Below are 26,020 nucleotides of genomic sequence, written 5' to 3'. Positions count from 1 at the left end.
TGCTGCGAGGACCTCCGAGGCTCCACCGACTCCCTTCCCTGGGGCTGACTTCGCCCATGGGCCCTGACCCCGCCCTGCGGCACACCCTACACAGTCACCCCCCCTACCTTCCCCTGGCCCCCGACACCTTCTCGTACCACACTCCCAGCAGACTGCCACCCCCATGTGGCAGATCCCCCACGGTGAACAGCCTGGAGTCCCCCCTGCCGGCCCAGACCGCACCCACACACTGCGCCACCCTGCTGGCTGAACAGTGCACCTCCAGGAGCACACAGGAGCTGCTGGCAGAGGGGGAGATGGGGAACGACATCGACACCCTGAACCCGAGCCTGACTGCCCTCCCTCTGCATGGTACGCACTGAGACAGGGGAGGGGGGCACTAACAGAGTGCTGCTGAAATATGAAAATGAACATTGAAATCTACACTGAACAGTCTTAACCCCAGTGCTGGAGCCCCATTCAAACCACAAACACTCTCAGAGCTGAGGAGAAAAGCTAAACTAATTCAAACAAGACACTAATTAATTTAATTTGGTGGTAAAATTCTCAGCTAGACATTCTCCTAGGCTTAGCAGTGCTGCTGACAGGACAATCCTCCAGGACCAGTGTAGAGCAGTGCTGAAGTAAAATGTTTCTCTCTCCTCCTCAGGTAAACTGTGGGAGGAGATCAGAGATGACAGCTTGGTTCCGGACTCTCTGGGGGTCACTGCCCCCCTACCCGCCTCCCCCTCCTCCCCTACGCCCGGCCCCTCTCTCCTGGACATGTCAGGGGCGGAGGAGGAAGAGAGGGGTCTGTCAGACCACTGCATCTCTACACTCTACAGTGCCTCTTTCTCTCCAATGGAGGCTGTGGGTGGATATGTGCCAGCCCCTGAGCCCACGGCCATAACATTGATGTGAGGAAACAAATGGAAAGCTCTCTCTCTTGCTCTGACTCTCCATCTCTCTCTCCCTCCTTTCCCCTCCTCGCTCTGTTCATCTCTCCTTTCCCTCTCTTTTTCTCAGTTGTTTTTTTTTTTTGATGGAGGTTGAAAAACAATCTGTATTTTTATCATTGGCATTTTAAATCTCAACATTGTATTTTATTATCCTTTTTTAATACAGGAGAAGTGCTGTATAATTTGTGTTTCACTTTAATGCCTGAGAAAGCCATGCAAATAAAGTTCATCACTATTGTGTTATATATGGGATAAAGTGACAAGCCAAGGTGGTGTGTCCCCAGTGCTCAAATTTCCATTTCCACGTCTCATTGTTCCAATGATGGGTGCAGTAATAATGCTCGTCCACCTGGTGGCAGCAGAATGCTGCACTTGTACCTGGTGAATTTCTTGAAGCCAATGTGCCTACTTAGCTACATTTGTATGCAGAATGATTGCTCTTTCATAACTTCTGATAGTTTTAGATGTGATGACGTTCTCAACATCAACAGTAGCTGGAATAGCTATTGATCAAGGCTGTTGTAGCAACTGGTAATGATCTGTAAACTGAACTGTATTTTTACACAAGGGAAAAAATCGTGCCTTGGCGTTTGGTGGATAGAGTGAGTACAGCTGGACACTTATCTTCAAGCCTCAAGGAGAGCATATCTACTTCTGTATTTTTATATTTACTTTCTTTTGTATATGTCATAAATTAGCATGGCACTGTCTTCATTTCAGTAACACAAGACTAGTGTGGAAGTGGCCTATCAGAAACAGTGCATATCACTTTGCCTGGAAACACAATGTGAAATGTGACAGAGAACACTTTGGACAGAAGTCATTATTTCCAAAAAAAATGTCCACATTTATATTTATATTTATTTTATTTTTATCCAGACTGGCATTTCATCTGTCCAAAACTTTACAGAATTTTAATATGTTTTTCTTTAAAATCATTTTACAATAATCACATTTATCATAAATAAAGCTGTTACACTTCTTTGACTAAAACATTATTATTATAAGTCCATACATACATTTCAACATCCCCGTTTGAAACTAAGTCATCCACTTCATTTCAAAAAGATGAAAAATAATGTACTTTTTTGTTTTCTACACGATGCCTGATACACAGCACTATGAACAGGTGGATAGAAACACCCTTCAAAAAACAATGCGATCTGCTTCATACTAAGTGCGCCAACAGCCACAGGCAGCCCCCTTACTGGAATGTGACCAACAGAGTCCTAGATTACTTCTACAAGCAGCATCGTTTAGATCTACCAGCATTTAGAAAAACGTAAAACAAGGTGCAAACTCCTATGATTTAACAGTAAAAAAGACAGCACGAACCATAGCAGAAATATTTAGAAGGTTTTGCTTATGACCAGAATTTTTTCTGCTTTTGACACCCCCCCTTTCCCTTTTAAAATAATGTGCAGAGAAGGATTTTTAACTGGCCTGAATAACAATGAAGTGAACCCCTGGCAGAACATTCTCACAGCGTTGCTCTGACGTTGCAGCGACGTCAAATTGCAACAACGTTAAAGCAACAATATGGGAACATTTTGAGCTAAAACTCTCCGATCAGTGTAGCTAATGATAAAATTCTTCTGTAGGTATCCCTATGGTCTGCAGCGCAGATCATTTGGAAACATTACTACTGCGTATATACAGCATTTTTGCCATGTACACATTTTCACATGTGTACATAATACATGTGCTTATTACTGCTTCCAGAAGAGACATGCCCGTACCAGAAATGTATCTTATTTTACAACACGTAAAAATGTCACAGATCACTGTCATATCAAATACTCTCCACATGTACTGTTGTACACATATTGTTGCACATATCATAAAAAAAGACATTTTATTGGATATTTTGTAACATATTCAGAAAGCTGTATGTAGGAATGTGCCATTTGTTATGTTATGTGACATGTGATGTATATTAAAAGACTCATTGTCTATTCAACATTCTTCCCAAAAATGACTTTCCGTGTAGGAGTAGTCACCAAGGAGTGGCCCCATCATCCCTATGGAAAAAGGTATTCTAGAATTGCAACTCTGTACGTAACAGACAATTCCAACAGCGACATCCTCAGAATAGACAGAGCAACCATCCGCTGTCAACCACTGAACAAAATCACAGACATGGTTCTCCGCAACGAAATGCTGTGGTTGGATTGCCTGACAGTTCCACACTTTGGGGTGTTGCGATCCTCACTCTCCTACCGGCCACTAGCGTTGGCAGCTTGGTCAGCACTCAAGCCCTCTCTCACTTCCTGCTAACCCTCCACTTCCTGTCGGAAGCACAGCTGTCTCCTCCTGGGGGTTCATGTGAGGAAACGGATGCTTTGTATTTTTATCAGCGCCTCTAAAACCTCTGTTCTGCGGTGTGTGTAATCACTGCTGTCTCTCAAAAGCACTGAGGGGAATCTTTCCTCGCCTCCCTGTGGGAGCGATCCGGGCAGAGGGACACTGACGGATCGCATGGCCTTGTTTCAAATGGGACTTAAATTATCTGCAAGGAACATTTTCAAACACTGGCTTCTTTCCCCCAAAGGAAGTTTAGATTTCAAAAAAAGTCATTTCCTTTTTGTAATGCGGCAGAGAGGAATAAATTCATGTCTTGGTCCTTTCTGACCTTTTTAAAAACAAGCCTTGGTGAAATCTGGGACATGCAACGACCACAGGGTCGTGGAACAGTCAGCTCCTAGCAACAGGAGACGAGCATAAATTGAAATACCGTGACAAACCCAAATCAAGAACAAGAATCTTTACAGACATCCATTTGGTGGAGTTGTTTTGGTCAGATGTTAGTCAGAGCGTGTGTTTTTGATAAGCTTTGGACAATATCCACAGGAAAAACAACACCGCTGTCTTGACTACTTAAAATGTACTCTGAGGTGTGGGCTGGTTGGTTTAGTCATGCTGATGTCATAGATGTGAATGATTCACACGCACCAATCAGCTTGAGCCAACGGGACCCATCAATGAGGACAAATGATTCCTCGATCCCAGTGGCTGTGATCAGGCACAGTTAGCCGTGATAACTGGGAGGACACTGTGGTCATACTGTCATAAGTGCCAGGACCATAGCTTGGCAGAAGGATGATGCATTCCCTGCCTCTGGATCAAACTCCAGAGACTGCATGAAAACAAGCATGCGCACACACACACATGCACACACACACACACACACGCACAGCCTGTCCCAGGGGAGCTGCAGGTGCAGTATTTTGATCAGACAGATCTATTAAGGAAGGGCTCCACCTGCCTTCATAGAGCCCTGATGGTTCTGAGTATGTCTGCACCCGTGTGGAAGGGGCACATGCCACCTATCTGTCACCTGTGTGAACTTTGATTTAAATTCGATTGAATTTCACCTCTTTGATTTAACCCCTTCTTGCTTTGAGAAAACCTCTCTTTGCCGATGTAACCGATTGCATGCCGACCTGGTAACCGCAAAATGGAATGCATGTTAACGTCTGTGTGCTGCTGTCTGTGGGTGGGGTAAGACTGAGATCCAGATGAGGCCGACGCACAGGAGTGATCCCAAAGACAGCGCTCGCCGCAGGACCTGACGCGACCGGGCTACACACAGCCATATCGGAACGCACCACCTCTACAGCAGACATTCTGCTGCAGACTCAGCAGACACCTGTCCGCAAAGCACCACTTCCACTGGAGACTCAAGTTCAGCTAGCAATGATGTCATCAGCTGTGATGCACACCAGTGGTACAACAGTAATCAGTTACGTGGTCTTAAAGTGAACTAGAGTAATTACAGTACTTGGTACATGATCATTGCTACCCCGGAATGATTAGAAACAACTGCTAAAGAGTGATTTTAGTGTGCTTTTTTCCCCATTTACCACTTTTCTTGTGCAACAGGATGCCACATTTGCTATGACATAACTACCAGCTTGACTTGAATACGAATGCTGTTATCATCTGAAATACGGACAAGGAATGTTCTTGTTATTGCTTTTACACTGAAGCTGTTCTGGGAAGGTCCAGGGCACTTCCTGTAGGACATGACCCCTGGAAAAAATATGTCCAGTCGCCACCTATTAGAAATTTGAGGGCCTGGGGGTAAATCGGAAAGAAGATTGGGGGGATGGAGACATAACAGGGCGGAGCTACACACTGCCCCACCCCCAAACACCACAAACAAGGAGAGAGTGGCTGTGGGATAGAGAGGTGGTCCCGGTGAGACAGCTGGAGTGTATCAGTGGCAGTGCTGTTGGGGTAGGGTTTACAAAGCCACCACGCTGATGTCATCGCCCACCCTGACACACACGGGCAGGAGGAGGAGGTGTGCAGGGGGGTGGTTCCTCTGACAGGTTGGATTTTTCCTGATCTTGGGGGGAGGGGGGCAGTTTTGCAATGAGGCTTGGGGGTGCGGAGGTGGGTGGGGGTCCTCTAGTCTCCAGTCCATCTGTCCATCCGTCTGTCTGTCTGTGGGGCCCAGGCCACTAGGGGCCCCCGCTGTAGGAGTAATCAGCCTTGTTGTGCATCACCAGCTTGTTGTCCACGAAGTAGAAGCTGTCGGACTGTGTCTCATATGGGTGCAGGATCATCTCACGCACTGCAGGAGAGAGGAGAGAAGAGGTCAACTCTGTGAGGTCACAATGGAAAGCTGTGCCTGTGAAGTCACAATATACCTAAGTGAGATCACAATGCCAGGTTCAGTCTATGAGGTCATAATGAGATGTCACAATGCCTCTTGACTTGTTCTTTGCCTAAATCTGACACATTAAACACTTCAACACACCCCCAATTCAGCATCTACATATTTCCTCATAGTTTCCTCAACCAAAAGTTACAGCACAGCTGACAGACCTGTAGTTTCATCTGACCAATACTAGCCATCTGCTAAACCCCAAGCCTGGGATTTAAATAAAACGAATTTCAACAGCAGCTGTTTTCTCTGAGCGGTGCACATTGCCTCCTGTAAAGAATGCAATTAATCTCAAAGTATAGTATCTTCAACTTTTATGAGGGGCAGGAGAGAGTGTGGTAAGAGAATTGGAATTGTTCAGCAGAGGTTTTCTGGTCTGAATCCCAGAGAGACACTGCACTTTTACGTTAAGGAAAGATTATCCAGAATTTGTTCAGCAAATATCCATTTATAAAGATGGATATGTAAGCCACAGAAATAGGCTTTGATAGTGCTGTTTGCAGAGCAAAGAATACTGCTAATAATTTCAAACCAACCTCTGCTCTCACACATTCCATTTGAGTAAGCCTTTTCATGGATATACATCTGTCTGTGGGCAGTGAAAAGATATCAGGGCAAACTGATAACCCCTGCACAAGAATCAAGGCTTGTGACATGGGAGGAGTGAGTGTGGCTTTGCATATTCATATGTCTAAGTGGAATGTGAAGGATTCACACCCTAGATTAAACAGAGAGAGCTTGATGTTTAACCCTTTCACGTGTACGGTCAAACAGATGTGATCATTCTAGAGTGGTCCCTACAGGATACGGTCAAACCGGTGTGATTAGAACACTAGATTAGAATGGGTATTAACAAGTGAGGCAACAAAGCAACATTTGTTATGAACACGCTGCTTTTTCACATAAAAACGTTCCACAAATGCATTATTATTATTATTTTTTTTTAATGCATATTCACATAAGTTGCAACAAATGCAGCATAACACAGTTCTGACTTCTGATTTAACGTTAGAAGCAACGTGGCAGTGAAAACTATAAGAGGCTTAATAATGTGTGAGTTATTAAAATACTGAAATTCTGTGTTTCTGGTGTGATCAAATATTTCAATACATAAAATACTGTGGTATTCTGTTTTTTCCCCGTGTTATACTTGCTGTTTGAGTCAACCGAGCAGCATGATTGCGCTGATGCAAGACTGACAATCTACCTCAAACAAAATAAGGTCAAATGAGCAGTCATAACCAAATTGTAGAACAGCAGGTGTACACAAGCCGAAATAAGCCACGCTGGGGGGCAGTTGGAAATATTTTAGAAATTACGTAAGAAAGGGTTAAAGATAAGTGGGAGGGGAGGGGCTACATAAAGTGGGAGGAGCTTGGTGTCATGGGGGTGGTACTCACTGGTCTCCTCAGAGAGTGGAGGGAATTCGTAGATGTGCTCACAGGTGTTCTTGCTGCTGGGGATGCAGAAGCCGAACTCGAAGTCGAAGCTCTTGAGCAGCTGCTCACGGAAGTAGTGCCTCTCGATCATGCGGAAGTTATTGATGGGCAAGTCACCCACTGTGAACTCCACCCTGATACACAAGAGACAGAGAGAGAGAGAGAGAGAGAGAAGGAAAGAGGAAGGAGAGACACACAGAGAGATTTAAATAATTGTTTTGTATAATTTTGTCATATGAAAATGGCTTTGGGAATCCCGTGCATCTGACTGGCCATTTCAATAAAGCCTGTTTGAATTTAAAATTTGAAAGGAGAGTGGGACAGAGAGACAGGGAGGGAGAGCGAGAGAGAGAGAGAGTTAAAGAGCGGGCGGGTGGGGGGTGGGGATTCAGCGCCCCACTTCCTTTCGATCTGCTCTGTGCGCTCTGCTGTCGGCCTCTGGCAGCACACACCGTACCTCATTATCTGTGATTAAAGCTGGCTTTGCTCTGCTCCTGCCTCTGATCCTGCACTGCCCCTCCACTGTCCGTTTTGCCCATAATATGAACTTAATAACTATGAAGTCGTTTCTGTTTACAGACATGGCATATATCATGCGCTCTGAAATTTAGACAGGACTCCAGCCTTAAACTCCAGCGCTCTTGGATAATGGTAGAATATACACTAATAAAACACTACGGAGAGTATACTTGATATGAAAGCAATCATGTGACAGTCTAATAGATTAGTCTCTAATGTTTTCTTGTGATTTAGATTTTTGATTTGTTCCCTCTTACTTCCAAATTTTGACAGTCACCAGTTATACATTTAAACTCATCACCACAGCAACAACAACCATTGAACCCACTCAGGAGCGTGGGGCGGGGCACATGCAGTCCTCTGATACACGTGGAAGCACCACTATGACTAATTATCCCACTACGGCTAATTATCACACAACAATTGCCACAGTGCACCGGGACGCAAACGTTGTCAGAGGATACAGTGCTGGCCAAAAGTATTGGCACCCCTGCAATTCTGTCAGATAATGCTCAATTTCTCCCAGAAAATGATTGCAATTACAAATGTTTTGGTAGTAATATCTTCATTTATTTTGCTTGCAATGAAAAAACACAAAAGACAATGAAAAAAAAATTAAATCAATTATCATTTTACACAAAACTCCAAAAATGGACCGGACAAAAGTATTGGCACCCTCAGCCTAATACTTGGTAGCACAACCTTTGGACAAAATAACTGCGAACAACCGCTTCCGGTATCCATCAATGAGTTTCTTACAATGCTCTGCTGGAATTTTAGACCATTCTTCTTTGGCAAACTGCTCCAGCTCCCTGAGATTTGAAGGGTGCCTTCTCCAAACTGCCATTTTCAGATCTCTCCACAAGTGTTCTATGGGATTCAGGTCTGGACTCATTGCTGGCCACTTTAGAAGTCTCCAGTGCTTTCCCTCAAACCATTTTCTAGTGCTTTTTGAAGTGTGCTTTGGGTCATTGTCCTGCTGGAAGACCCATGACCTCTGAGGGAGACCCAGCTTTCTCACACTGGGCCCTACATTACGCTGCAAAATTTGTTGGTAGTCTTCAGACTTCATAATGCCATGCACACGGTCAAGCAGTCCAGTGCCAGAGGCAGCAAAGCAACCCCAAAACATCAGGGAACCTCCGCCATGTTTGACTGTGGGGACCGTGTTCTTTTCTTTGAAGGCCTCGTTTTTTTTCCTGTAAACTCTATGTTGATGCCTTTTCCCAAAAAGCTCTACTTTTGTCTCATCTGACCAGAGAACATTCTTCCAAAATGTTTTTGGCTTTCTCAGGTAAGTTTTAGCAAACTCCAGCCTGGCTTTTTTATGTCTCTGGGTCAGAAGTGGAGTCTTCCTGGGTATCCTACCATAGAGTCCCTTTTCATTCAGACACCGACGGATAGTACGGGTTGACACTGTTGTACCCTCAGACTGCAGGACAGCTTGAACTTGTCTGGATGTTAGTCGAGGTTCTTTATCCACCATCCGCACAATCTTTCGTTGAAATCTCTCGTCAATTTTTCTTTTCCGTAGCCTTGAGATTGCCCATGCTTCCTCACAATTTTGCTTCTCAAGTCCTCAGACAGTTCTTTGGTCTTCTTTCTTTTCTCCATACTCAATGTGGTACACACAAGGACACAGGACAGAGGTTGAGTCAACTTTAATCCATTTTAACTGGCTGCAAGTGTGATTTAGTGATTGCCACCACCTGTTATGTGTCACAGGTAAGTAACAGGTGCTGTTAATTACACAAATTAGAGAAGCATCACATGATTTTTCAAAGGGTGCCAATACTTTTGTCCGGCCCATTTTTGGAGTTTTGTGTAAATTGATACTTGATTTGACTTTTTTTTCTTTCTCTTTTGTGTTTTTTTATTGCAAGCAAAATAAATGAAGATATTACTACCAAAACATTTGTAATTGCAATCATTTTCTGGGAGAAATTGAGCATTATCTGACAGAATTGCAGGGGTGCCAATACTTTTGGCCAGCACTGTAGGTGCATCCCCCTGACGCTGTCTGAGTAACTCGCAGGCGCCCATGTGAGTCCCAGGGTGCTGACAACAGAGCAGAGGGGACCCTGGCCGACCTACCCGCCCTTTTCCCTGGTGGAACGAAGCCAATGTGTTCTGCTGATGTAGGCTCTAGTTCATTGTTGGCAAATGACATGCATCGTAGGGCTCAAACAGTTAAAGTACTTGTTCCAAGCCCTGGGACCTAAAGTTAAGAGCTATTGAGTGGGATGGATGGGAGAAAAAGGAAAACAGGCGAGGCTGGTGTTGTCCTTGGCGACAGTCCCAGCCCCCTCCCCAAGCCCATTATTTACAAATGGCCTTACAGCTGAGAGGCTGGAAGGCAGACAGCTGTACCTGTCAGCGGACGGCAGTGGGGTGAATTACACACCTGGCAACACACACTGACAACACAACATACACACACGCACACACAACCACAAAAACACGAGAAAGCAGGCTATGAGTCTGGTGCTCATGGGACAGAGCGCGTGAGGAGAAGGGCTGCAGGTCTCATCAGTGCATCCACCCCCCGCCCCCTGCTGCTTCCAGGGAGATGAAAGGAAGGGGGGGTCTTCCCTCATTAGCATGCATGGATTCATGGATTCATTGGGTGAGGTTCACAGAGAGGCCGCGGCGGGGGAGGGTTGGGGGGGGGGGGGGTTTGGGGGTCCAGAGGCCTTGGTGCCGTGCCTGGCCAGGTGTGCGGTGTTTGCTCTCACTTACGTGGCTCCAACCTGCCTCAGCCTCAGGAAGGCGGGGGTGAACTGGTAGCGCACAAACCGGCCAGCGTTGGGGTCCAGGTCCCTCTTCTCCCCTGACTTCTCTGGTGGACCACGACAGAACACCATGCATTACATCACCCAGCATTACATAACACAGCATCACATGTTGCAACATAACCTGTTACCCCCTACAACCACCCTGCCCCCCAGAACAATCACTCCTTTGCAACTCATCCTTCCAGGGTAGGATGAGTAATACACACACATGCATGCAGACACACACACACACACACACACACACACACACACACACACACAAACACACACAAGCACACACACACACACACACAAAGTGTAACTCCTGACAATTCAGAGAAATGAAACAAGAACTGCCTGACCAGCAGTGTCTGGCTATAAGGGATGAGGTGCACTATTCTGAAGACAGAAGTCGGTTTCACGCCTGGCAAGGGCTGTCAGATTCTGCGCGTGGGCATGCGTGGGCGGCAACCCTTTGTGCACACAACTTTTAATCTTTTCCTGTCGGGGTACTCCGCTAAAACGAGGGCTTTTTAACCTTTGTCTGCAAACTGCACGAGGGCCTCGCTTTCATTTCCGCATAAACAGGGCTGGTTTCATCTCAAACAGACCCCTCTGCTCTGAAAGTCGGCCTTTCCTCTCATTCACGTGTCTGTCTGTTTGAAAAGCAGATGCAAAGCTCGCTGCTTAAAAGGGATCCATTACGGTTTCCGCGACTCGTCGGCACAATTTCCGCTCAGCGGCACGATAAAAGAGTCTCCGACGCAACTTCATTTTACTCTCTGACACCAGAGCAGAACGGAACGCCTGTTTGAAATCAGCCTATGCTGCCCAAACTCCATTCACTAAACCAGTCAGTAGGAAGAGGTGTGTGTGCATGTGTGTTTCTGAGGGATGGGAGTGTCCATCCAATTTCATTCTTGGCTGGTGCAGCTAAATTATTGATAGCGATCACCAATTAAATTATGAAATGACTGTGTTATGCAATCTGCTGTCTCCTCGCTGCATTTCCACCCACAAAAGTCTAAATTTCACCCCAGTGTTCAGATGGTCTGAACCTTTGCACAAAATGCTTGCAAACATCTGCTAACAAATTAACTTTCTTTTCTCCAATTTATAAGGTGGCCAGACCAGCCATTCCTAAAATGTAACATCCTTTACCTAAAAATCATGAAGTTTAAGACACTACAGGGGATTTAGCAGGGCCCAGAGAGAGCTCTAGTGAGTTTATACTATATTCGCTATATTCATGTGGAATAGGGGGCCACTACCCTCAGTTATCTTTAAGTTCCCACCGTCTTTGTGCTGCTTAGCCAAATACTTTGACTTGTTTTCTTACAAGGAGGTTGCAGATTCAAATCCTACTGCTAGAGCCTGAAACCAAACTGGTTCAGTAATTAACAGAACAGCTGTATGAAAGTATAACGTGTGGCCTATGAGCTGTATAGTTTGCCCTGAATGTGGAGAAGCTGGCCCATGCTTCTTACAAAAAAAAAAAGAAAACAAACAGAAGAAGCAAAACTGCGCTTAATGCCTGCTGATTAGAGCAGGTCTGACACACAGTCAATGAAACAATTACAATTAAACAATTAACCTTTCTGGATCCATTTAGCTGACACAAGCTACTTATTGACAAAGCAGCAATTGGATAGACAGATCCTTAAACACACATTCAACAGTTAAACAACAAACAACAGTTTTTTGGAGGTGAAGGTTTGTCACCCAGGGTGTCTGATGGGTAGACTCTGAACCGTGACAGTGGACAGGGCTGAGCGCACAAGCACTTACCAGTGGATGGGGGCTTGGTGATCTCAAACAGCACGGTCCCAGTCTCCATGTCCCGAATCTTAAACCTCGTGAAGTCAATGTTGTACACATTCTCATCTGGGCCGCACAAATAATCTGAAAATTATAAATGAGAGACATGAGGGGGAATTCAGCTCATCTCCTCAGTCCAAACATACGCAGTCTCACCTACAAAGCAGACGCTAGTGAGAGGGCTGTGTTTGGTGGGCAGTGTGTGTGTGTGTGTGTGTCTATGTGAGTGTGTGCATGTGTGCATGTGTACATACATGGGTGTGTGTGTGTGTGTGTGTGTGTGTGTATGCGTGTGCGTGCATACATGCATGTGTGTGTGGGTCTGCATGCATGTGTGCGTGTGTGTCTGTCTGTCTATGTCATTCTATGTAAAAGGGAGTGACAGTCTGCCACTCCCACCACCTGGGGCCAGCACACGACCAGAGAGCTATTTTTACCCCTAATCCCCTCCGCCCCAGGATAGAAATGACACTGCAAATCACCACATGCTCTGTGGATAACGCAGTGCAATCCCTGTGCCTGCGGGCGAAAGCCAGCCCAACAGCACACACCCCAGACAAGCTGATGGGGGCCTTACCTAACCTCTGTGTTTCTGCTGTTCCAGCGGTGGCTGCTAATCATCCCTCCCCTCTTTCTGCTGTTGTGCTTGTGCGCAAAGACACACTCCCTATGCAAAATCACATCCTTCCCACACCTGGACACTACATACTGAGAGTAAAAGGCTTCTTCTCCTGCTTGGAGACCCCATACAGGTTCAGGTGTATGCTGGGTTACTGGTGACCTCTGGCCTTCCCAGCATGCGCTGCTGACCCTGGCCTGACACGAGGCTTTGCCTTGCTGTGCATGTGGCGTGTGTGTGAGGCCTGGCTGGCCACGCCCCTGGCAGGATTAGCTCTAAAGAGGCTTACGAGGCCTCGGCGTTGCAGGCAGGGATGGGGGGGGGGGGGGTACTAAGGGGATTTATGACCTGCGGGTTTCGAGTGCCCCTCTCTGCCAGCCTTTCGACGACATGCCCATGGTTTCAGGGTGCTACTGAGGCTCTTCTCCCTATGGTTCAGCGCTATCATCTCCATGGAAACCATCAGAGCGGTGCGCCCTCAGCCTGAAACGTCCACTCGGCCAATAGACCACAGGGCTGCCCTGTCTGTTGGTTAAAGGTTAATGCTGGTTAAGGGGGTAATGCTGCACACATACGAGGCAAATGAGACAGAGTCAATCAGAGGGGGGTATGTTTAAGCGTAATGTTTCATCGTAAGGACAGAACGACTGTGCATGACCACAAACGACTGTGTGCGACGGAGTGCAGCTCTTGCCCCACTGTGCATGCATCTGTCTGTTTAGCGTAATCTGTGTCACTTTCAGGCAAATCCGTTCCGCCTGGACCGGCCGCCCGTCGCTGCTGTCTGACACAGATGCGGCAGACAGCCATGAGACGGATGGATGAGGTTCAGAGAGAACCGCTCCATCTCCTCAGGGTTTACTGGGGCCATCTCCGTCAGACACACAGCTCCGTACTCCAGCAGATCTGGGGCCATCTCCGTCAGACACACAGCTCCGTACTCCAGCAGATCTGGGGCCATCTCCGTCAGACACACAGCTCCGTACTCCAGCAGATCTGGGGCCATCTCCGTCAGACACACAGCTCCGTACTCCAGCAGATCTGGGGCCATCTCCGTCAGACACACAGCTCCGTACTCCAGCAGATCTGGGGCCATCTCCGTCAGACACACAGCTCCGTACTCCAGCAGATCTGGGGCCATCTCCGTCAGACACATAGCTCCGTACTCCAGCAGATCTGGTCCTCATGTTTTCAGGCACGTCCCCCTGTTTCAGGTTGTGCTTAGCTGCGGTTTCACGGCGGTAATCGCGAGAAGGTCTGGTAGCCCTGCACTGCGGTAACAGTGACATTCATTCCGGCAGCTCCTGCTCCGCTACGCCTGACTTCTTCTGTTAGCATCACTGGCGTGTTTTGCATGCATTACATTTCACATCCAGCAGGGGTCGCATGCCCTCCACTGTTTCCTGAACCCACACAGGTGTGTTTGTTGTGCATAAGAGCCTCGGAATCCCATCTGCACATCCCAAGTAATTAGCCCTCAGGCACTTGGACGACACAGGTGAGGTAATCCTCTCTGGCCTCATACTGGGGGAGCACTGAGGTAACCTGGGTGTGTCTTAGCTCCCCACTGCGCTCGACATCGTCTATGAAACGCTGGCTGTGAGTGAAGGACCTCGCATGCAGCCCAGCCAACCATCATCAGGGCCAGAGAGTAACTGCGTTGTGTCTAAACAATGTGATGTCATTCCTCTGCTCCTAACAACACACTACCTCAAAGAAATAACTAGATTATCGACGTAGATTGATAAAGTAATCAACTAATTATATTTATAAATAAGCACAGGAGAATAGCCTGTAACTCTGATTCAAGGACCATCAAGCAAGACATTTTAACACTTCTGTGTGGACATGAAATAATGTTGCTATGTGGGAGAAACATTCAAATTAGACAGTAATTTTGACACCATGTTGAAAACACACTTTTCCTGCATAAATAAGCTGTACAATAACACTAAAACTTCAATAGACTGCGTTACAATGTTACAACAATCAATATAGTAACAGTATAGTTATACTCAAGCAATATGCTGCAGAGAGCAGGTAGTATGAGCTTGACACATTTAATCCCATTATGTGTCACATAAACTGGTTGTATTAGCTGATGTCAAGGGTAACTACATAAATATAGTGTACTAGACCAAGCAATAAGCCTCAGTCTCATCTCTCAATATCAGTGTGATGTCTGACTGTCACAACCATGTAGCACACCATTGTCACACTCACACCGCAGGCTTGTGTTAATGTCACTGTGGTCAGTGCATGATTCACACACGATTCACACAATGCATTTACACAAAGGGGAACACAGCCAGTTCAAATCAACGCACTCTACACATTCTAATTTTGGTTGCAGTGAATTACTGCACACTTGTAGCGCAGTACAAAATCCTAATCACACTATAAACAGAAACGGCTCAACAGATTTGAGCCCCATGTGGACTGCTGCTGCACTCTTGGGCAAGGTCCCTAAGGTGCTAAACAGGGCGGGGCTAGCAGGATGGGGGGGGGGGGGGGTGCAGAGGGCCATTTTGGGATTGGGATACTGGTCTCCTCCTCTCCTCTCCTCTCCTCTCCTCTCCTCTCCTGTCTTCTCAGCCAGTGATTCTCAGCACTCTCGCAGCTCCTATGCCACAGCCTCTCTTCACACCAAAGCATCATCTGTATCCATGACAACCACTGTGTGCACGCCAGTTGCTCTGTTACCCTGGTGACACCCCCCCTCGCCTCTCCCATTCCCGCCACTCCACCCTTGCACAGTGCAGTAGTCATAGATATAAGATTACAAGACTGGGCATTGCACCAATACCCACAGTTGTAGATACATACACTAGATGGCTACATGGAACAGGTTTACAACAGGTTTACAACAACAGCAAGCATCCTGGATTTAATTAGGGGTTCTATTATTTCACAATGCTCTGTGTGGGAAGACCTGCACATGTAGGTTGTATCAGATCTAGTAATTCTATATCTACAGCTGTGGTTTGGCCTCAGGTGCTGAGAAATAAGGGCCATTGGCTGTGAAGCAGAGAGGTGTGGTAATAAATTTACACTGAATGTTTTATTCAAATTGACTTTTTCAGTATAAATTTTGTTTTATATTGAGTCTGTCATGGTAAATCTGTCTGGATGAGTGCACTCTATAAACAAATGAAGCTATAACAACAACAATCATTTTCTTAACTCATTCTGAACTTGTAAAAGTAACAGCTAGTTCAAGTTCAGGCAATAAAAGTGAACATAAGTATTTTAAGATAAATGCTGCTATCACCCGAGATGATTCAAGTAAAACTCCGCACTGCTGTTCATGTATGATTATCCGCAGGTGCGATGGTGTGTCTCCATGTAACTGGAGGAGCCTAGGACGTGAGCACTCAAGGATATGACATCACCTTGTGTCTCCTCTATGGGTCTGGCCTCCTATGTCACATCTGGAGAGGAATGATATTCATACCCAGAATAATCTAGAGAGAGGCAAACTCTCCACTGACTGATTGATTGACGACTGGTGGATGACAGACAGTGAGCCTCCATGAGCCTTCTGTGAAAGCCGCTTGATGTGACAACCTGAATCATCAGTCGTGAATCATGACCATTGACAGCCACCACCTGCCAAACTTACTCCACAAAGACAACTGCTGTGCTGAAAACGTGCTGTTTAACACAGCAGACTTTTTCTAGAAGATTTCAAAGCCAGTATTTGGGGAGCAAAACTGTTTGTATTTGAGGCATATATTTTTATGTAAAGTCAGGGCCAATATGGAGCCATTTGGACCTTCATTACATTGTGTTTTCTTACTTTGTTTAAAATTGGGTTGTTTCTTATTCGGAAGCATTTCCATTAAAGCTTTAAACAGAACATAACTGGCTGCCAAAATTGATTCCTTTATGACATTGAACAAATTGAAATTCATTCATTTATAACATCTAGCAAATTAATATGAGCCAGGGAGTTTGGGGAAGAGATTCCTTAAGCACCACAAATGGCATTCATTTAGATATCTGCTGCTTAATAAAGGGGGGGGGGCTGTTTTATTTACAGAAGAGTAGTGGTGGGAGGCTCTTAGCTGCCTGTAACATCTGCGTGTGAGCTGTTATATAAAAGACTTGTCTCACAGAGTACTATTTTCTAAAAGAGACTTCTTGGCTATTTCCTTACTGTAGCTTTAGAGATGTACCAAACAAACCACGAGCAACAGGAACCAGAGATGTCAAAATGTATGCGATAAGGTATTTCATTCACACACATATACACACAAATACAGACACACACACACACACACACACACACAAATACCTGCACACCCACACACAAGTTGCCATTTGATGCTGAATGAAAGCGGGTCGATTGGAGTCTGGTACCAGTCAGGGGCACTTTGGTTCACCTGCCACTTGCATTCAGCCACTACATTTCATGTTTATAGCAGAATCTGCCTAATAAAATTGTTAAATCCAAACTGCATCAGAAAATACTGTGGTAGCATCACTGATCTGCTCACCAGTCCTTCTTGCCTTGTGCCACTTACACCTCTTGTAACAATTTAGAAATCATATTCATAAGAGCAGCCAGATACTTACTGCACTAATTAATTTACAAATAAATTAGTTTACAAATAAAAAGCCTTTAGAAATGACACAGTCTCCTTGAGCCCCTTTATTTCAGAGATGGAAATGCAGGATGCAGCAATAACACGCACTGAGAGAGTAGAAAAAAAAAAGATCAAAGACACTCTGGTACAAGCTTTGTGGTGATAGAAGCGTGTGGTGGTACAAGCTTTGTGGTGATAGAAGCGTGTGGTGGTACAAGCCTGGTGGCTGGAAAATGGCAGAGGTCATGCGTTTGCTCCCCTCGTCACAATGTTTACCACAACAGCTACAACTAGATTTTAAAGATAACTACATTTCAACAACTCAGTATCTATATAGCTCATTGCCTAAGTTTCCTGAACGCCCTTTTTGTGAGTTCCTCTGGATAAGATGTATCTTATGTTCTCTGTTCTCTTATGTTATCTGCAAAATGAATAAATGTAAAGCGATGTACATGTGCTCCAGGTGAGGTTTCCTGCCCCAGGCTCCAACGGCAGCGCTGCAGTCTCCCGCCTGCAGGGCCAGCTCCTGGATGGGCAGCAGGGTGGGGCGGTGCTTAAGGAGCGGATCCTCTCACCCAAAGGCTATGGGCTCCATTCCCTGGGAGGCTACTGCTGCAGTGTCCTTAGGCAAGGCACCTAACCTAAACTGCCTCAGTAAACATCCAGCTGTATAAATGGATAACATGTGCAAACTGCCAGCTCTGGAAGTCGTTCTGGATAAGAGGTTCCACTAAGCAACTGCAATTTAATGAGTCACAAGGCTGTGACACCTATAGCCTCCGTGCGGTGCCTTTCATCCAATGAGCTCAAAGCGAGTCACCCTCACTGAGCAATGAAACTAGCTGTGGTTTTGGCAGCCATTTTGTGGCAGTTGAGCAGGCATCCGTCAGGGCCGAGACTGATAGAAAAGTACTACTCAAGCTATTTGACTGAGGAGCCACCTGGTCAGCCAGTTTCAGTGGAGCACCACAAACTTTTATCACCTTACCCAAAAGCAGCACATATTACAATGCACAATGCAAAATAGGGGACTCACTTCCATGCACCATGAATTGGTCCTATCAGTGGAACTGTATGCACACTCTATGCATTCTAGAACATGTCCATAAATGTACATATGAGACCAGTGGGGCTTCGTTTTGATTTGAGCTAATGTCATTTGGCCGTATCTTGGCATGTGAGTTTTTGCAGCGGGGATGGAATTTTTCCTTCCCTAATGGGGAGTGATTACTCTGGTTTAACAGCGGTCAGGATCAGCAATGAGGTCATCTCTGAGAGGCAGAGAGATCAACCTATCAAAAAAAATTACACTCTGTTGGAAAAGAAAGAACAATGATCCAATGAATTCTGTGAGTATCAAATCTGTGAGTCACTTCTACCACATAGCAGCTCCACCCACTCTGGGGTTCATGAAACCTCACAATGCTTCAGCTCTGTACCCCAGTCCTGTGCTGATCCAGCACCGGATGCACTAATTTCCTCTTTTACTGTACAGATGCCAATTATTTTCCATGCATTATTTTAAAGTGCAAAGAAAACATTTCATATGTTATTACCAGACCTTAAAACATTTAAAAGTATTCTTCAGGGATGTCATAATGGACCATATTTTTATCTCTACTATTATCTTTATGATACGGCACTGAAAATGCACATAGAAAGTCAGACCCCTTCATCGCTAAACGGAGGTCTGCAGTTTGCTGGCTGGTTTGATACACTTTGCATCAGTTCCACGTGAATGGATTAGAAGATGGCAACGCGGATCATCTTCAGCTTCACTTGCATCAGCAACCATCAGCCTGGAAATGCAACAGTCCTGTTGGATTCGCCCACTGCAGGCCATCTTGTATGAACTTTACTGTACTGTATTGTGCAGGTGGTTCCAAAAGGGCTACCAGCACTCCCATTACTACACAGCAGAATTCCACTAGCACTTCAGGCCACATCTTTTCTGTTGCCAAAGCACTTTAATCTTCCCCCCAGCCTACAGTCCCACCTGCTGTATCTTTCTGTGTGATGTGCTGTGTGATGTTCTCTCTGTGAGCGTCATATCCGATAACATTTGAATGATTGATTGACTGGCTAACAGTTCTGCGTAGCACCAACTGACAGATTCCCGTGCTCTGCGTGGGAGTCTCCTTCCCCCTGTCCTTGTGCACCACCACCCCCGCCACCCCCCTCACAGAGGAAGCAAACGCAGTCTTTTCACTGCCAAAGACCATCAGTGCCACAATTACCCATTTCCATGTTTACGATTACAACACTGAAGTGCCTTTTACTGCACTAGTCTCAGCTTTTTAAACAAGCCAACAATAAATTCTATGGTTCAGTAATGCACCATAATGGATTACAGTTCAGTAATGCATTAACTTTTTTTAAACATCAGGCCTTTGCTTCAATAAACTAGACTCAACATACTGCTTACAACACAGCATTGACAGTTTAGGATTTCTTAAGGCCTCGGACCTGGTCAAAGCCACTTCCTCTTCTCTGTATCAGCTTTCCTGCCCATAGATGGAAATCCTGGCTTGTAATAAAGCACTTTTATTTTTGACAGCAAATTCATGTGGATTTTTTAGAGAACATGTAAAAGTTTGTCCCAACAGAGGCACCTTAATGAACAGCTGTGCCACATCAGTGCTCATTACTCCACGATACTCCATGATACCTGGCTCTCTGCACTGACTGGAAAGCTGTCTCCCCATCTCGCTGTGGCTGAAGAGTTTCAGGGAGTGCAGATGTTTGCTTGTGATCAGCACCACTGAGGCTGGTACCTGTTTGACTCCGCACCGTTATGCTTACAATATCTCCAGCGGCAAACCTGTCATAACAAAAACATGTTTCCAGGCCAACCAGTACACAACTAATGAATATGCATGAAAATAGAGATGCGCGGCGGTCTGAGGCCGGAACTCAGAGACAGGAAGCGAGGGCGCCGCCCGCACTGTTCCGTGGGGTGGTGTGTGCGCCTTATCGTCCATCTGCCACTCTCTCTTACGCCCCCCTGAGCAGCCCCACTCCACTTCCTCTGACACAGTCACCTAGCAACGTGCCTTTTAATACCCTCCGAGGGCATTTGCCCACTTTGCTCCTGCTCCAGCTGATGTAATCCGCAGCAGAGGGCAGGGGAGCCCTGCAATAATAAAGGCCAAAACAATTCTGCCCGGTCAAGCCTGTCCCAAATGCCACTTTAAGCCCTCCACTCTTGCGTCTGAGAACCAGAGATATAAGTATTAGGTCAGATCTTGCTGTGGTAAAATGTCCATGGTATTATGGTGCTTTGCTCTTTTGTATCTAAGGCAGGATGTTGTCTTGTTAGGTTATATCTACGGTAGGATGGTGTCTTGGTAATTTGTATCTAGGGTAGGATGGTGTCTGGTTAATTTGCATCTATGGTAGAATGGTGTCGTGTTAATTTGTATCTATGGTAGGACAGTGGAGAGCAGGTGTGTGTGGGCGAGGGCCTGCTGATGCCATGTCTGCTGATGCGGTTTTCAGCCTTCCTTTGTCACAGTGCTAGTCTGGGGGTGTCACAGTGTTTTAGAAGGCGACATCTCTTTCCCTCTCTCTCTGTCTCGCTCCCACCCTCTCCCTCCCTCTCCCTCCTTCCCTCCCTCTCTCTCTCTCTCCTGTAACTTACGCACCTTCTCTTATGAATAACTGGGTGAGGCGGGGTTTCCTTGATACTGGTATTGGCTTGGTAAGCAGTAGCAGAACTAGTCATACCAGGTGCTGGATGGAGTCGGCCTTATAAACTCACCGAGGCCTGGTCACCTCAAAACAAAGACATGCCCAACAACTCAGAATCAGAACCGCTGCTATGAAACAAGATGTCTGCTCCCTCCGACCCATCAATCCCTGATCTCCATAGGCACACGGTGTCACATGGTAACTGATGGTCAGGGACGTTTAAAAGGAAGAGTGTCCATTTATAGATGTTAATCCTTGAGATTAGCCACTAGGAGCTAGAGGAGCAGCTATAGACTCTCAAACAAGCCACAGGAAATGAAAAGACTGGAGTTTTTCCTGCAATCTAATGGTAAGAGGAAGATGGCACCAAAAAACACCAGCGAAGTGAAGTGTTCAGACTTAAAGCTTTTGTTTAAATAGGATGCCTTGAGTCACTCAGTAATGAAACTCACCCCTAAATTACACAAGAAAAGACAATAGAGAACCTGCCACATCTTGCTGTGCAGAGTTCACTGTGAACGCCCCATTTAGCCCAGAATGCTCTAAGCTCATTGTTTGCCATTCAGCAACTCTTTTTGCAGCATAATGCTCCGGTACATTCCATTAATGACGATTTTTTTACTTCCTGTATACACGCTACAAATCTATTTAACCATGCTTCACTGCTATTTTTCACACACTACAGAATCACTTAAAATTCACTTCTCTAAGAGCTTTCACACACCACTACCTCTCTCACACATAGCTGGTGAACAGAAACAATGATATACACACACCCACATACACAAAGTCTCTTTTCTCTCTGTCTATCTTCTCCCTCCCCCAGCACAGTAAGTCACATTTTAATTTGATAAGACTTGGCATGACATTCAGTAAATATTGTCAAAGTATAGAACACCATAATACAAATACACCTTTAAAAAAATGAACATAAGATGAACATAAGAAAAACATAAAATATTCTCAGTAAAAATATTATTTAAATTATCAATACTGTGACATAATTCAGGATTATATAATTACTGTACATAAAAAAGTTGCATAAAAGCAAACACTTGTAAATGATATTTATAGCATTGATTTATTGAACTGAACAATCCCTCTCCCTCCCTCCCTCGCTGATCACTTCTGATTGGCAGCGTGACCCTGCTGTGTGGCTGAGAGCTGAAGGAGAAGGTACGAGGAGCGTGCGCTGATAACACTGCTGTACATGAGCCTGCCTCAGCTGGCAGAGCAACACACACGCGCACACAGACACACAAAAACACACACACATGCACTCACACACGCACACACATGAAAACACATACATACTCACTAACACACTCACTCACACACACACACAAGCACACATATAGCCAGGTTCACTATCTGCTGCTATCTGGGTATTGTTAGTCTGCACATGAATTTCATCCATTTCACACAGCTGACTGTCACTGCAGGCGTTTCACACACTGTACCTGGCTGCAGAGCCCACCTGAGAGGAATCAGCAACCTGCTCACTGATTTAGACCACATGTAACCATAGTCCACATAGCCAATTCCCCTTAACGTAGCAGTATGGTGTAATGGTAAGGAGCAACAGTGTAGTGTAGTGGTAAGGAGCAACAGTATAGTGTAATGATAAGGAGCAACAGTTTAGTGTAATGGTAAGGAGCAACAGTGTAGTGTAATGATAAGGAGCAACAGTTTAGTGTAATGGTAAGGAGCAACAGTGTAGAGTAGTGGTAAGGAGCAGTAGTTTACGGGAAGTAGCAGGCTGTAACCCAAATGTGTCCCATTCAATGCCCAGATGGGCCACTGCTGTTGTCCCCTTCGGCAAGGTCCTCAGTAAATATCCAGCTGTGTAAATGGATGAAGTGCAAAAATGATTAGCTATTTAAGTCTCTCTGCTAAGCTAATGCAATGTAAAGGAGAGGTTTATCCTGTTAAACATCACAGCCATAAAGTCTCTATTTCTGGTCCTACAAAATACCCCTTGTGCTGTATGTCAGATGCATATTAGATCATCGCTGAATGTGATCTGTCTTTGGTCTCTCCAGAACTGGAATGACAAAGCCAAAGAAATGCACAAAACCAAAAGGACTGGTGAAAGACTGGCCTCTGTCTCTCTTTCCCTCTAAAACAAACAAACCCAGCTTTCAATTCCACATACTCCTGGCTACAACTCAAACCCTGACAGTCTGTTCAATGCAGGGACCTCACACCAAAGAGTGTCATCAGACATGCTTAAAATCCCCAAAGACCACTTCTGTCTCAGGAATGTGTCACAAGGATAACTATACACGTAAACATGTAAAAAAAAGAAAGAAATATAAGGCACACAATGAATTCACTTCAAATTTCAGAAAAAGGCCATTATTGAAGCTTCAGTATATGTGAGTTTATTTATCCTTGAGCGAGGTCATTCACGGAAACCTGCTTCGGTGAATATCCAGCCCTATAAATGGAGCAATGAAAACGTGAGCTGTGTTCACGCCGGGTAAGAGCGTCTGAGAGAATAAAGAATGTAATACAACCACGCTCCATTTGTGATCTGACTTTTCGTATGTAGCAACATGTGATTTACTCCCACACACTTTCACTCGGTAGAAATGATGTGCAAACCCAGCTGGTATGACGATTTCACAGATTCAGAAGAGATCACTCACAGATTAAGTGCAGCGGACACATGAATGTTTATCAATGAGATGAGAATCACACACACTGCCTCGTTATCGTCACTGACGAGGTGAGAATTTAGCTTGCTGCACAGAAAAGTACAGGATAATTTGCGTTGAAGGAAAATGTATTTGTTTAGTTGAATTCGGGAGGCTTTATATTAGAAAAAAAAAAACAAGTGCTCTAATTAATGAATTGCCCCTAAAGAAGAAAAAGGGAGAAACGGGTGAAAGGCGTTCCCCCTGCTCGAGCTCATCCTCTTTAATCCGGTTTAGTTCTTTACATGGGAGAAAATCCATCTTATCTGGGGGTGGAGGGAGCCGCAATATTGCGCTCGGCCTCGCGGGCAGGGACAGAAAATAGAACGGAGGGAAAAGGTCTCGCGGCTTCCCTCCGGTTCCTCGGGGCTGCAGTTTATTCTCAGCGCGGCGTGTGGACGGGCGATAAGCCCGCTCGAAAAATAAACATACACAAGCGGTCTGTAACATCAGCTACTCGGTTGAGTATCAGTCCCGACCCGGCATAGTACCGAATTGCGTTGGCCCATTTGAATGCATTCCCATCCTGACAGGCTGAAACACACGCATGTCAGTATGACTCAATGCCGGCAGGCAGCTTGGCTCGTTTTTTTTTTTTTTTTTTTTTTTTACGCGGAGGGACGGAAGATGCGTTTCTTTCGCCTTGCCTGCGCCGGCTATGTGACTGATGAGACACCGTGTCAGGCCAGAGAAAATACTAGGCTTTTCTCCCGAAGGACATGCGGAGAACCAGGACAGCGGGCTGCCTTTTCAGACTGCCGTTTCACTCTAAATGTTTGGATACAGCGTTTTCCACGGTCGTGATGTTGTCTCAGTATTAACCAGGTCGATGACGTCCCTGACATATACTTCAATTATGATAATATTGTGATAATATTTATGGTTATCATTACTATTACTAGCATATACACCTACCCAGGGCAACTTAAATCGCAACAGATAATGCATTAGCAGACGCGTTCATCGTTGACATAGATAGATGGTGATAATAACGATGGTTATTATTATTTTATTTTGTCCAGCAAGTTCACATATCTATAGAATAATATTGTAAACGAAATCGCAAACCACAATTTAAGTAAATCAAGAACATACAGCTGGCCACAATACACACAAAAAAAATAAAATGAACACAAAGGAATGAAAACTGTGGAGACAGTGGTTTAACATGCAGTAGGAGTGCTCCAATCTGCTGGTTCTATTTACCGTACATTTAAAGAGCGTTTTAAGCGCTGTGAGATGAGCAGCCATGCTCCATCTGGGCCACAGCTGCTGTGGGCTGACTTCAACAGGAGAAACAGATCAATTTTAATTAAAACTCAAATCTGCTGGTGACACCAGTCCACACAAAATATAGTCAGACAAGAGGCCGGTGTAAAACTGCTCTCCCATTAAAGTAATCAATGCAGAATCCACTCTCCAGAGCAGTTTATCTGTCATTAAAAGAGAGGGACAGACACAGAATATGTCAGATAATTAGGATAAATATTCATTACACTGATAAAGCTTGAACTGGCAGTACGGCATGCGTTCATGTGCGCTGTTAAACCATTTGCCTTTTTATGTTGAGATCCCCAGTCTGAAAAATGTCAGCCATCACGCTGCTTCCAGCCACCGTGTGCTTCCACTGTGAAATCTTGCGATGTCTGCCAGTCGATACTCTGTGAATGCACAGTGACCACTTTTCCTGGCAGACCTGGTGTGGTGTTGGCCGGGGGTGGTGCGTTTTCCATGTCTGTTCATGCAAGTAGCAAATGGCATCACTTTAAAACGCTTATCACCATCACCATTTGTGGACTTCCGGAAGGTTTTGAGCACAGGAACAGCATGAGCTCTCCAAGTTTTTGCAGGTTTGGTCACAACAGACTCTGAGGCAGAGCACCAGAGACCAATGGCTATCACTGAACTACTGCTTTTCAGAGGTCAGAGGTCAAGTGTGTCCTGCCAATCACAGGTAGTTGGACCTCCCCCCAAAACTGTCCCACCTCTACGGCAACAGAAAGAAGAGCTTTGGTCAGTTCAATTTCAATTAAATCAATACTGAGAATGAACTGAAACTCACAGGAAATGACGAATTGACTGCAGTGATGTGGAATTGATCCCAACTCCGATGGGGAGCCCTGCCACACACAGGGGAACAGACAGACAGTAGAACTCTTACATCCACCTAACAAACATTTCAGAAAAATGGACAATTCTGGCAAAACCATTTGGTTTTCCCCACACCATCACACCACTGCTGGTTTTCTCCTTTTCACTCCTT

At 45.4% G+C, this 26,020-nt stretch overlaps 1 protein-coding gene across 1 annotated transcript in view; it reads right to left on the bottom strand.

Moving 5' to 3' along the window:
* Positions 1 to 1,973: 1,973 nt before the first annotated feature.
* The window catches only part of unc119b (unc-119 homolog b (C. elegans)), a 29,705-nt gene continuing 5,658 nt past the window's right edge, over positions 1,974 to 26,020 (bottom strand). The window contains exons 2-5 of the mRNA XM_036524859.1: positions 12,131 to 12,244; positions 10,308 to 10,407; positions 7,011 to 7,183; positions 1,974 to 5,517 (exon numbers count right to left, since the gene is read on the bottom strand). Coding sequence (XP_036380752.1) covers positions 5,405 to 5,517; positions 7,011 to 7,183; positions 10,308 to 10,407; positions 12,131 to 12,244 — 500 coding nt within the window. The 3' untranslated portion in view covers positions 1,974 to 5,404. The remainder of the gene's footprint in view (positions 5,518 to 7,010; positions 7,184 to 10,307; positions 10,408 to 12,130; positions 12,245 to 26,020) is intronic.

The sequence above is a fragment of the Megalops cyprinoides genome, chromosome 3, assembly GCF_013368585.1.
Source record: "Megalops cyprinoides isolate fMegCyp1 chromosome 3, fMegCyp1.pri, whole genome shotgun sequence".
Taxonomy (NCBI): Eukaryota; Metazoa; Chordata; class Actinopteri; order Elopiformes; family Megalopidae; genus Megalops; species Megalops cyprinoides.
Note: the sequence above shows the minus strand (reverse complement) of the source record. Positions and strands in the feature narration are given on the sequence as shown.